The following is a 13,853-nucleotide window of genomic DNA, read 5'->3' on the forward strand; positions in this document are numbered from 1 at the left end:
TAGATTTCAGGATCTGACACAGTCTTCTGACAATGCTGAATTTTTGAAGCATTGATTTTGTCTCCAAACAGATGCGGAAATAAGTGATTTTTCTCTTACAGATATTTAATTCAGCTTAATTACAGTTAATTCAGTCTGTTACTGGCTATGGAGAAGACTCCCAGAGTATGTAAAGTCCTTTTTCTCAGACTGGTACTTTGTGGCAAGATATTGTAAATTATGTTTCTTTTGGGAAAGCTGCTAAGTACCTGAACACATGAGGCCAGCAGTCTTGATTGTGGCTTCCCATCTCCAGGCCCACATTTAGGACTGCATCCATACACAAAACATGAGCAGTGTGTAGGCAGACACCCTGCATTTTCCCCATCTGCTCCAGTTTCTGCTCCACTTTCTGTTTCACTGCAGCACAAAAAACAAAAAGAACATTGCCATCTCCAGCTTTTAAACAAACATTTGCTTCTTTGTATGGTGGTAATAAAGGTATACAGCCTGAAAGCTACAGAAGAAGTTTGAATTTACATAAAAAACAGACTACAGAATCTCATTTTTTCCACATAAACATAAGGCAGTTTTACAATGAAAATCCCTTTGGATTGATTTTATGAAAAATAAGTCTGAGATTGACACCCTCTAGCCTCAAATTCACATCTTATTGCCCACAGAACATATGTAGCATTGCCAGCAATACTACATGTTTCTATTCTGTGCTGGATTTTTATTTATTTATTTTTTACTAACATCTTTTTTGCAATAGAAAAAAGGGTTTATGGATTTCACATTATTTCCATATAAAAGTTCCAACAAAGAGCATTTGATAATGGATGCTCTTGTCAAAGCAGAACCAATCCTATTCTGAACTACAAGCATTTGGATTTTCTTTTTCATGAAAATCTCCAAAAAGCTTAATTTTCATGCTGCCCTGGAATGAAAACAAATTCTGAAACTTTCCAGTGTCCATAAAACAAGTCTGTTGGCCTCTGGCCACTGCTACTACCTCCTTTTATGCAGCTTGGCCAACTCAATTCAGTTATATTGAACAGAGCGGTCAAAAGATAGTTTGCCCTCAGACCTCCAGTTTGTTTTCTCTACTGAGACACTGAAATCCAGTGCCAAGTAGGGTCATCAGTGCATACTTTGTTATGGGTTTCTTGCCATTAGCTGATTTCAGCTCCATATAAATTACAATTAACATGACATGTTGTTAGGAACCTACGACACCAAGACATTTATTGAAACCTCTAGACTTACTTCCCGTATGCCTATAAAAAATAATGGTGACATCCCCTTCTGTTGTTCTTTTGTGTATAGCAAAGTACCATCCAGCTGCATCTCTGCAAACAATATGAGATAAGGTAGATCATTTCATCACATTGTTACCTTGAGTTATAGCATCACTGGGCTCTTGGATTTCTTTTTCCTCTTTCTCTTCTTGGACGCAGGATGCAGCAGCCATTTGGGCAAGAGCAGATGCACAGTTGGCAGCAACTCCTGTAAACAAACAGCAGAATGTTTAACTCGCATTTCCTCCTTAACTCCAAACAATCTGAATGACAGGTTGAGTCAAATCAAAATGGATGTATATATCTATGTTGTAGGTAAGGTGGATTCTATGGGAAGTTCTACAGGTTCCTTGATCATCCTGGACTATAAAAGAATACTGTTTTCTCTTCCAAATTCATTTAGGGAAAGTTATCGTCCTATTTTGTGAGTGTGCCAGACAACACAAAACACAGCAGTACCTAGGGCACAGCTCAGGCGGGCTGCCCTCCTCAGTCCATCCAGGCTCACACATATAGAGTCCTTCTCCTTTTGGTTCTGCTCTTTGGCTCCTTCTGCTCCCAAGATAAATGCCAGCCCCTTGGAGCTGCCTGCCATACGACCAGTCAGTGGTGTGGACAAAGTGTCAATCAAGTTCTTCCAACAGCCAATTAAGAGGTATCGGGCAAAAGCAACTCCTGGAGTGAGAAATGTGTTACTACCACTACTGGAAAATGACATAAAAGCATCTCTATTATCAACAGTTAAAAAATGCAGAAAAAGAAGTCATAAATGTCCCCTGCATGCTGGACTGTCCAACTGATTCATATACAGGATACACTGATACACTTCCTTCAAATCTTAATCTGCTGTTCTTAAGCCCAAGTGTGTTTATGGTATAGAACAATTCACCATTGGTAGATACACTTGTGCTTACAATATATTCTCAGTACCTGCAACAACAGAATCATCTGTCTTCTGATTCTGGGAAAGAGGAGATTGAGTTGAAGCAGATGCCATCAACTGGCCACCAACCGTACTGCTTCCCAAGCCATCGATGTCTGACAGAATATTAAAGAAAACAGATTACTTACTACTCAACAAACAGATGGCAAAAAGAAAGTATCTCTTATTGGCTCCATGTTCAAGCAGGTTTTAGTGTCCCTGATTTCTCACGTATGCTTTTTAGATTCTCTTTTCTGGCAGCCTGGTGAAGCCTTGGTATAAACATAAGCTGTGGCACTTTATATGCTTTGTCTGGTATTATCAGCTTTTTCTCATAGAGTGGAAATAACCCCACTCCCAAGAGCTCCCTGAAATTACACAGTCAGTGGAAATTCTGGTAAAGATTACATGGTATTTCTTATAGTTTTGGACCTCCTGCACACTTATGCACAATCTCTGCATTTCTGAGTATTTCCTTTCAAATCTTGCTAAAACCTGTAACCATGTGATCCCATATCTCACAGTCCCCCCAACACACTGGGATCATATTTTCTAAATAGAATTGTTAGTGGGTTAGACCTACGTGGGTTCAATGTCAACAAAAGAAATGCAACATTTACTGCAACACTGGACTAGCTTGCAACATAAATATTAAGGACACTGGACTGACTGACTTCCTAGAAGCCTGTCTGTCTCTCTTCCACGTGGCTATTCTTTTTCCAAAAGTGTTTATTTCAGCTTCCCAACTGACCACTCATCATACAATATTTAAAGGAAACACTGGTCTCAACACAGTCAGCAAAAACCTCTCAGAACATTGCTCTCTGATTACCAGTTAATGGCTCAGCTGAAACAGTGTTCTCCATACATTGTTCTAATTACTTTTTTGCAATCATACAGTATGTACATTCAGAAAGACAGTGTATTTTATACCACTACAGTATCATAGGCATCTAAAGGTAACCAAAATTCACATGATTTTACACATAGGTTATTAGGAATATCAGTAGGATACTGGGTCCAGTAGCATTTAAAGAAGTGTATTTCTTCCTTACAACTCCTGAAGTCTATCAGTACCTCCTGAAGCAAAAGGCAGCCACCTTTCAGAGAAAATAACAGTGTCTTTTTTTTTATTTTTATTTTTTTAATTCCATATCCTCATCATTTATCTTAATTAGCAAGCATTCCTCTGGAGGCAATAAGGAGGAGGAGTCTCTGTTCATCTGGATCCTGATAATAACTGTGACTTTGGGACACTGCCACCACACAGATGATAACCCACAAGTTGAGCAAACAAGTCATTCCAGTCTATTTAGCTTTGGGTCACACTGACCACAGAGAGTCAAGACTACTACTAAGTTTCAGTGGATTTGTTTGTTTTTAAACCCAGGTTTTAAAGTTTCCTGTCTGACCCAGAACGAGCACTTCAGTATCTGCCACCACTGAGTGGTGCACATTAGTGAAACACCATTCATTGCTTGATTACACAGTTTGGTATGTAATGGACCAAAGCAGAGTGTTATTGTAGCTTTGTAGCAGTCGTTTTAGACACGACTGGATGTTAGTTCCTGCCATCATAACATTGTACTAACCAGTCAGCATGGTGATAAGTGGAAGGCTGTGTTCTTCAGGGCTTCCCCAGTATCCAGCTTCCCCTAGCATGTTCCTTTCCAGTACTTGGTGGTACAGTTCTTCAACCCAGGCTTGGGAAAATATCATCAACACTCCGCTGGACTGTACCTGCTTCATGAACTCTTTCTGCAGACAACCAGAAAAGCCAGAAGTAAGACAACAGTAAGTTCTACAGCACGAGTTTCTAGCACTAGATCCATTCCTGAGCATAAGGTGATGCAGAAGTAGAAATGAAGTTATACAAAACTAAAAACTAACAGAGAATCACAGCGTGTCTCTATGGTGAAAATGACATGAACGTAATTCTTGTTGGAGAATGACACAAATAAAGAGCTTCCCTTCTCTTATTGTAAATCATGCAAGATACAAACAATAATGACAGTTCTCATACAGCAACAAAGGCACAAGCTGATCTCTTACCATTTTCACAGGGTGGGGACAGAATCTCAACTCCATTAAAAACAAATTTGTGACACCTAATGCTGCTTGTCCAGCAGTCAGGCCCTCTTGCATTGTCACAGACAAATTGGGGTCCAATTAGATATATCTGAACTATTTTCAGTAATACTTAGGTATTAAAACCTAATTATCTTTCACTGATGCTTTCATCTGTATAAATGCAAAGCTGGTATTAAGCAAGACTGGTATTTGTTAATACGCTCAGAAGTATCTGCAAGATGAAGGCAGACACCTTTATAGTAGGGACTAAAAATACTTAATATATGACACATTGGTAGTGAAGATTTGTTACAAAGATGCAGCATCCATCAAAATGACTGCTTCTTTAATGATAACAGTTGGCAGCATTCATTCCTCCCCAAATTACAGAGAAGCTGTGTAGTTCAGATGCATGACGTTTATCATGCAAAATTTATAAGTAGTTTGCTTCATTTGCAATTATTATTTCTCCACTTAGCAAGTATCATGAAGGACACTTACAAGCAGGCTGTGAAAGGAAATGAAACAATCTCTTTTCAAACATTTTCTCTGTATTCACCAACTCACCAGCAACACAGGGGCTTGGGGAGGCTTCTTTCTGTAGTAATCTGAGTTGGCCAATTTTAGGTTTAGCAGCAGAGTATAATGAGAGACCATGTAGAGACTGTCTGCATTCATCAGAGTTTGGAAGCTGAAATTTGGGTTTCCTTCAAATCCTGGTGAGTGCATCATACCTAACAAAAACACCATGTGAGCTCTCACATTTTACACAGATTTTGCCTGGAAAAAAAGATCAGAAACTAACCCTAGCATTCCAGCAGCAACAGATTGCTAGAATAGTTAATGAATCATCAGCAGAAGTTGCTCTATTTAATGTACTAGAGTAGGGAGTAGAGAACTAAACAGTCCATCCATAATGCAGTGCTGCAGCACACCGAACAGTCCAGTCACTGTCCAGCAAAGAAATATGCTTAATTTGAAGTGCATAAGGAGCACCAGTATTCATTAGGATGTCTGCCAGGTTCAAAGCAAAGGGCAGGATACATTTGCAGTGCTAATCAGATGCGGGTAGGGGCAGAGGCAAAGCCTGTGTACTTACAGGACATTGAGCATACTTGGCACAAATGGTGCTAATGAGGGACACAGACCTTTTAACATCCTAGTAAACTTGTTCCAGCTGAGTTGCTGGATGAGGACTGGAGTGTTCAGCACCTTGCAGGGTCAGGCTGTAAACAAAGAATGGCCTAGGTTGGAAGGGACCTTAAAGCCTACCCAGTTCCAAACCCCCTGCCATGTGCAGGGTTGCCACCCGCTAGGATCAGGCTGTCAAGGCATCATTCTTTCCATGGCCTAGAGGTATGTGTACAAATATTTGGAGTCAAGCTGGCTGGGACTTGCCCTGTTTAGTTCATACAACACCTGGTTTTTAGACAGCTGAGCACTTGTCAGTCCCATAAGCCATTATCTGTAAGCACTCAGTACTCCTGAAAACATTATCTGTATGAAGCTGTACCTCTGGGCATGACTGTAGCTTGTAATCTCTTCTTCCTAGGTAGGGTGGGCAGTACATACATTTTATTCTGAGTTAGCTGGCCTACTGGTAGAAAATAATTAATCAAGTATGATCAATACTTAATCAAACTCCTCTGAGCTATCGTCTGAGCCATGAAAAATCCAGAAATGTTTGACTCCCTCCCACCACGAACCACAATATTTCACGGTTTTCACATCAACTGTGAAATCCATTCATATAACATTAATTAGGGGAAATTAAGGAGTAAGTTTTCTCCTAGAGGAACATTTGTAATGAAACGAAAGAGAGAGCTTCCAAGGTTTGTTACATGAAGAAGCACAGCTGTGTCACTTCATTAACTGCTGAAGTGGTTGACTGTGAACATTTTCCTCCCACCACAAATCTCATGCCTGTTCTTAGACAAAATACAACAAATCATCAACATTAAAAAATAAAAAATTAAAAAAAAAAAAATCCACACACAGAAAAGAAGCAAATGTTTTTCTTGCCTCGTGAGGGTTTGAAAGTTCTGTGCTGCTGCCTTCTCGGACTTTCCACTGACGTCACTTTGGGGGCGTGGATAAGGTGAATAACTGTTTGAGGGCGGATTTAGAGAGAGAGTAACTGTTCCAGGGTGGGTCTAAAAAATGAACAACTCTTTCAAGGGAGCAACCTTTGTGGAAGAGGGGTGATAGGGCTGGCCACACATTATACCAACACGGATTTCCACGTGTTTGTGGTAGGTTTCTTATGGTGAATGTTAACAAAGAATCTTTAGCTAGTCCCAAAATCATACCCTGTGCTTAGCGGTAGGCCTATAAGTAGCTCCAATGACTCCATCACTAAAGTTAAAGATGGATCTTCACACTTTGCTGAGTGTTGGATCTTGATGTAGTTAGTACATACTAATTTGATGTGTGGTATCTTAAATAAGTACTTCTGGGCCTAGAATAAGCTAGAGTAATAACAACTCAATGTCAAGTGTTATGTAAATGAAAACGTGGGCTAAACTGCTTATAAAAGCACACTTGTGTATAGCTGCACATTAAAGAGGCTAGTAACAAACAGGGCATGTGTTTGAGTGTTTGGAAAAAATCTGATCCCTAACTCCTTCTAAAATATCAGAAAACATCTAACTGCATTTGACAGAAGCTCATCCTCTCAAAAGGAGAGGATGAACTGATAGATAAACAACTTGCACTGATGCTTAACAAAACAAAAACCTTGCCACTAAAAGCTGTGCAACCAAAATCTGGTGCTAAAAATGCTTGCTATGATTATTACCACAATAGAACACAATTCTTAGAATTAGTTCCTTGAAACAGTTATTCATGAGAATAGTGATGTCTGAATTAAGAGAATATTGATCATTAATTTTAGTTATAAAAATCTGCCAGCCATAGCAAACAGCAAGCTTAGTGCATTGCCCTAAAAGAGACAGTTCATTTAAATTGGCAAGGTCAAAGAGAGCCCACATAAAATGCAAACAATGTTTTGTTCAAGCCAAGATAATTTTGACCATTTCTAGACGATTTAGTACTTTTTAGATAGACATCACACTCCGATGTCACTAGGATCTTTTTAGCACTGATTTTATCTAGCAGCAAGCAAGGGAGAGCCTTCTGAAGGAACATTACAACCAGCTTTTAACCAACTGACTTTCAAATCTTACTTTCCTTTAAATTCTGCCTAGGTTTCTTTGCTGATTCCATGCTTAAATTCTTGTGTCAACACCTCAAATTCCTACATCCTTTCATTGTTTTCGGTCCTACAAAAACAAAACAATGTTACAGTGCTATTTAAGGATCTAGCTGGTAGGAAAGACTGCTAAACTCTATACTAACGTATTTCACTGCTCCCTAGTGTAAGAAAAACTGATGAATGAACCAAAGCACGTAAATAAAGACTCAGAAACAAAAATACTATTTCTGCATGGGTTGGTCTCAGAACTGCATCTGTCTCTTCTTCTCAACTTGAATCTTAACTGATATTCAAATTTCCTAATGTAGTCCTCAGGAATTATACATGCACAGATGCTATACATCCAAGGAGTCATATCAGTTCCTTTAACTTCATAACTTACTTTGTGCCTTGAATTTCTGGCACTAATGAAGGAGTTCTGAAATAATAATTTAATATTCCCTTCAGAGACAGAATTGGTGTCTCAGAAGCTCTCTAGGAGAGAGTTTCTACCCATTGACACATTTTAAATAGGCCTTCAGACTCACGCCTCTCATCTATACGCATCTTCACCTCAGAAATATTGATGGACTTTTGTTTAAGATCAGAGGTACACATTAAAGGACTATTTCAGTTCAAGTGATCCCCATTCCAGATGTCCTACTGAAACATGAACTGCACAGACCGTGTGCACAAAAGTAAGGGGAATGCCCTATGAAAACACTAAGATACATCACATCATGAGGCTAGCTTTCTTAGAAATGTGAAGGGTCTTCCTTAACTCAACAGTCTGAGTCTAAGAGCGGCTATCTTTCTAAGAGAAATGCACAAACCAGGAAATATAGACTTAATGCAAAAACAGACTATTATCCTTCTATCTTTTTCACTGTATTAGTCATACTGAATGACGACAAAAGTCATATTTAGCTTTAAAATCTGGAATTTGGCTAGGTATACCTCTTTCAACACTTCAGAACCTTCTACAAGGATCTGATGGACAAAAGGTTAAGAGAAAGATGTCGTATGCTCATCTACATATAAGCTAACAAGGCACACAAGAGTTAGAGTTCTAACCCTGGACTTATGCTACAATTTCATTATTTTACAGGAAAATGAATTCTTTGTACAGGAAGAATGCTTTAAAGCACCTCGATTCAGAATAAAATCAATGCCCTTTTAAAGACAATTCCTTTCTTACGAATGCCTTATTACTATCTTCCTGAATCAGGCTTATTTGGGCAGCATTTAAACAGAAAATCGGGAATATCAGCTTATTTGTGTGGTGTTAACACATTCACCCAGCTTCATATAAAAATTTTGCTGTATGACAGCAGAGGCATCCCTTCTGACTCTGTATGAATAATGTGTATGAGAGCACAAGTGAATGAAGCAATGATTAGGAGAGAAGTAATGGAAAAGGCAATTGTGAATTAAATTTAAGAAACAGAGAAATATATTTTCATGAACATTTCCACCTCTGCTTCTGCCAGGAAAAAGAAACCTCTCTAACAATATGTGCATATCTTAGTTATACTATCAACAGGACAAACTTGCCTTTGCATAGTCTTTTTTTTTGTTTGATTGACCAAGTCAAAATCCCAAATCTAACCCTGAGAGAAAAGTAAGCATTCTACCTCTTACAAGGTAAGATCTTTTAACTATTTTTCAGTTGGTCTGAACTTGAGCTTTGAATTTCCTGTCATGATAAATTGCAATATAAAAAAAAAGAGTGAGAAAGAGGAGTCGATCCTCTTTTCTTATCTTTTCAATAGCTTACTGTAGTGAGATTTCTATTATCTTCTCTGCAAGGCTTGGCATTATTAATAGTACTGAGGTAACATATTAAGCTACTCAAATCCCTTTCAAAACAGGTGACAGTTCTCCCCACATCCACAGTTATCATGCTAATGGGCAGCCTCTCCTTAACATCAGCACACGCAAATTTTCTCAACAGATCTTCACAAGCCTTTGAAGAGTTATCGTACTACAGAAAATTTGATCTTAATATTGATTGAGGACATAATCCAGAGTCTGTTAAGTGCTCGTGGATTAACCTGCATATTCAATTTGTCCCACTCTAAAGGAAACATGCTGTTGCAGAGGAATGTGCTTTGTAGAGCACAAACCTTCTTATTCTGGACACATTCTCTGAAGATGAGCTCCTACAAGAGAATCTTACAGCGTGCATGTTGGTTGGACAGTAAATATTTGCTTGCAAACCTGAGCAAAAAGCTGAAGAGAAGTTCTGCAGTGCTGCATCCACCTCCTCTATGCTGGGGAGAGCTATGAGCCGAGGAAGAAGAGCTTCAAGTGATTGGATGAAGAGCTGTGCGCTGTGCTGGTCTGCTTCCTGGTTTTTCAGCAACTTCAGAGAGAGAGCAGCAGTACGTAAGGACCTGGTACCTGGACAATCCCGTGGTGTCTGCTCCTCATCAGCCAGGGAGCAATTGTCAGAGCCTATGTCCGAAACATCTGATCGGCCAGAGTCCTTCTCTGCTGCCATGGAATACTGGTCACACGAATCAAACTCAGTTCTAGAAAGATCCTGGTCATCTACACTGAAGTTACTTTCACTGTACCTGGATCCATAAGACCGGGTCTTGCAATCAACTGATAAGAAGTTAGTTATATCTGGATAGACTATGGTGTGGCTTCTTTGAACAACGTCTGGCTGGTCGATGGTTTCTGACTCTGGTTCTCTATAATGAATTTCTTTGCTTTCATGTCCAGCTGGAGATGGCAGTGAGTTTTTTTGACTTTCCAGATTATCCTCTGGAGTTGTCTGTCCCATATCTCCTTCCAAAGTGGTCTGACCAGTGTCTGTAGTAACACTAATGCTAATATCAGGACTTTTCTCATTTCCTGATTCCCAGGCAGGATTTTCTGAAGAAAGAATGCGCCTCTGCCACCTAAAGTCAGCATCATTGATCTCCATGGAGTCCCTGCTTGTCTCAGTTCCATCCTTCAATTCTTCCTGGCGCCGGAGGAGCAGATGGACCTGTTCCTCACTAAGACCCCTGCCATGGCTTAGCTCATCCAGTGCGCCAAGAAGGGCGAATACGCAGGATACTGAAGCATAACATGCTTCAATACCACCCTTGATGCACGCTTCTGTCATCCCATCCATGATACTACAATTAAAACAGAGTATATCTAAGTGATGCAGCATATGTAGCAAGCCTGTCATTATCATCCAACACTACCCTTCCAGAACTAGGAAAAACAGAAGTGAAATTGTCCTGTAATACTACTTCTGGAAAAGACAACTAGAACTACAACAAATAATTACATCTCCCATGTGGACATGGCCAATCTGAAAAGGGAGTGCCAACCAAGGAAATAGTTACTGTGCATTTTTACCAGCATGCACAATGCATTTTCCCTTAAAGACAAGCACTTACACTGAAAAACGAAACAAACAAACAATGCTCCCCTCTCCCAACTGAAGTTAAGTTACGTGTCCTGAAAATAATCAGCAAGATACGCTCTTTATGAGAATGAAGAATGCTTTGTGCTCAATCTGACAATGTTTCAATTCTGGATTACCTCCTTTGACTTCATCTTGGAAATGTACTTCCAAATAAGCACGATCAATTCATTGCAATGTTAGGACCCAAACCCAAGAATTTCCAGCTGTAAAACAATTTATATGGGTATTTTTGTAAACTCCTCAAGGCGGTTACTTTTACAAACAAGCCCAGACTTACTAAAAATCAGTAAAAGCTTTTACCCATCATATTGTTTCACAGCTTATTTCACTTGGGAGATACACTGGCTTGCTCATACATGGGTATGCTTCTGAAGGTGAAACTATTTAAGTGTTTTGTGCACACAGGTTTAAGAGAATAAAGGAGGAAACAAAGCATACAGCTTGAGAAGATCCAGATGGGATTTCCTTTTAGAAATAGACCTCTTCCTAGATTCTGACTCAGAAGAGCAGGGCCCTGCCAAATCACAAAGCCTCCGAGGACTGCCAAGTATCTGAAAGGAAAGGAAACATAAGTTGCTAGAGGGTAATTTAAGCGTTATTTAAATATAATAAATGAGTCATAGTTTGGTCAAATGCTAGAACCTGAAGCAGCTGTACTTAAATTCTCTCAGCAAACTAAAACAGCACACTAAAGTTCGATTTATTAAAGCTATCTTTCCTCTTTTTAACACGAGAAATGCTTATAAAGAAAAAAGACATATACAACATGCATCACATACAGGTTGTTCTCTAGTGCTTTACATTACTGACTGAATATGTTTTAACTGAACTGCAACCAAAACAATCTCAAATGCCTAAATATACAAGTATATTGTAGTATATTATACACTAAAGGGAGTTTTGCTCTTCAGTCGCCCAGTTGCAAAAAGGTAGTCATGCAAAAACACAGAGTGATTTCTTCTGTGAAGTGATTCAGGGAGAAAGTGTGTTAACGAGCAGAAAGAGGTAACAGAGAGATCCTGAAAGTAAAAATATTGAAGTAATATTTTCCTAAAATATCTTAAAAATGAAATGAAGATTGTCATCTTGCTATTATTTAAAATTATAGGAAGGTAAGTGCCAGAACAACTGGGCGTTCTGACAGCAACCCTGTGAATGGTTGTGTGGTGTTAGGAGGAATCTTCAGACAGCCTCTCTACACACAAGCTAGAACAAAAATCCACTAAAGAAACTATTGTTCAGACAAATTATGGAAGCTGCTTTGCAGTCCACAATATGAGAAGAATGCAGCTGATGTAAATGTGCTGTTCAAAGAAGTCTCACAAGAACTGTCACGGGTACAGGGTGACAGGCCATAAAGGACTGGCCTTGACAGACACTTGTGACACTGACAGCTTCCTTTTGGCTACTCTAATACAGCTCAAGGAAACCATATTTCAAAAATCTGGCACATAATCAAAGCATACATTCGCCTTAATGTCAGGAACACTGCAGTGTGAGGATGAATGCCTTCTAACAAGAGCAGAGAGTGGGGAAAGATGCCAAAGGAGCTGAGAACAGAATCACTACACTGCATCTCATCCAAAAGAGCAGTCATGACTCAGTGATAAGACCCACTCCAAGCGTGAACACAGAGTTGCCATAGCAGCTTGTATTATGGAGACAAATACATCTATTACAATTTTGTAAAACTAAAAATATTTATCAGAGTAGCTTTGATGTAAAAATTATACCCAGAAAGGGGCAACTACAGCACCTCTAGTGCTAAAGTATGGAACGGACAAGTATGAATATCTCAGCAATATTTACTGATAAATTAACATTTTGCTTTATTTGCATGGTTTTGCATCTAGACTTTACATCTTACCTCCTTCATAATTTTGATGGCTTCTACTCGGTGCTGAGGTGGTGGGTAAAGCAATATCCGGTGATAGAGAGACTGCAGCACAGGCTTCATGGATTCCACTGTCCCCACCAGCCGAACCAGCTCTGCAGCAATATAGTATATGGTCCGTGCAACAGGCCCACTAAGGGCAGGTGCTGTGGATGAACAGCCTGAACCCCGGCCATGATCAGAGACCCCTGAGGAAGGTGAATCAGCTTCTAGACAGATGCTGCTGTGGGCAGAGGTGATAGTTTTGTCATGGATTGGATTTCCCAGAATTACTACTAGGGCTGGACACAGTTGCTTCCTGAGAAAAAGAGAAAAAGCAGCAGATGGTAACCAGAAAAATCTCACAGGAACGGAATGAAAATAGCCTATAGCACATACTCTTGTTTTAATAATCAGTGAACAGCAGTGGTTAGATTGAATAACAAACTACACGAGGCTCTTCTAAACTCCCAGGCATCAGCATGCTAGCACATACACAAATACTTCTGGGGGTTTTATAAAGATGATACTGATTTTGCAAGTTCATATTACTGCACCATGCTGTGTCCTTCACAGAATAGCATACCTCCTTCTTTAATTAGCTACAACATACCTCAAGGTAGGCACACCAGGTTTCTGCTGACAAGTGTTTCTTCTGTCCAACTTGGGAACTTAAAAAAGCCTGACCAAATGGAAAACAATCTCTGCTAACTGCATGGCTTGATGTTCCATCACTCATGCTCTGAACATGCACGTATGTCACTAAGCATCCCCAGTTGTGAGCTTTTGAGAATGCAATTAACGTCCTCTACAGTAACTCCAAGTATGCAGTGTAAACTCTCACATGACAGTAAACACACCATCCTTCCTTAAACTGTCTTTTTGCAGAAAAGTTCAAATGATTCCACATCAGCCAATCCCTTCTCTTCCTCTTCGTCCTCCGCCTCAACATGATGGAATCAGAGTCAAAACCAACTCTGCTCTCTGTTCATTTAGCTGTTATGTCAGCCTTGCCTTCAGACACTTGCCATTTTACTCTAGCTTGCAATACCATAACTTATAAAACTTAAATGCTACATGAGAAA

The 13,853-nt window shown here is 39.6% G+C and overlaps 1 protein-coding gene across 5 annotated transcripts in view; it reads right to left on the reverse strand.

The window, feature by feature from the left end:
* The window catches only part of ARFGEF3 (ARFGEF family member 3), a 76,412-nt gene that overhangs the window by 18,014 nt on the left and 44,545 nt on the right, over positions 1 to 13,853 (reverse strand). For 3 of the 5 annotated variants that reach the window (XM_090135719.1, XM_090135718.1, XM_090135717.1), the window contains 10 exons: positions 12,763 to 13,087; positions 11,334 to 11,446; positions 9,686 to 10,596; positions 6,295 to 6,378; positions 4,840 to 5,006; positions 3,795 to 3,960; positions 2,211 to 2,318; positions 1,740 to 1,955; positions 1,378 to 1,488; positions 249 to 399 (listed from right to left, as the gene is read on the reverse strand). In XM_090135719.1, the coding sequence (XP_089991845.1) occupies positions 249 to 399; positions 1,378 to 1,488; positions 1,740 to 1,955; positions 2,211 to 2,318; positions 3,795 to 3,960; positions 4,840 to 5,006; positions 6,295 to 6,378; positions 9,686 to 10,596; positions 11,334 to 11,446; positions 12,763 to 13,087 (2,352 nt within the window). The remainder of the gene's footprint in view (positions 1 to 248; positions 400 to 1,377; positions 1,489 to 1,739; positions 1,956 to 2,210; positions 2,319 to 3,794; positions 3,961 to 4,839; positions 5,007 to 6,294; positions 6,379 to 9,685; positions 10,597 to 11,333; positions 11,447 to 12,762; positions 13,088 to 13,853) is intronic. The other 2 variants (XM_090135720.1, XM_031611116.2) reach the window with 1 other exon arrangement.

Source organism: Phasianus colchicus, chromosome 2, assembly GCF_987193195.1.
Source record: "Phasianus colchicus chromosome 2, bPhaCol1.hap1.1, whole genome shotgun sequence".
NCBI lineage: Eukaryota > Metazoa > Chordata > Aves > Galliformes > Phasianidae > Phasianus > Phasianus colchicus.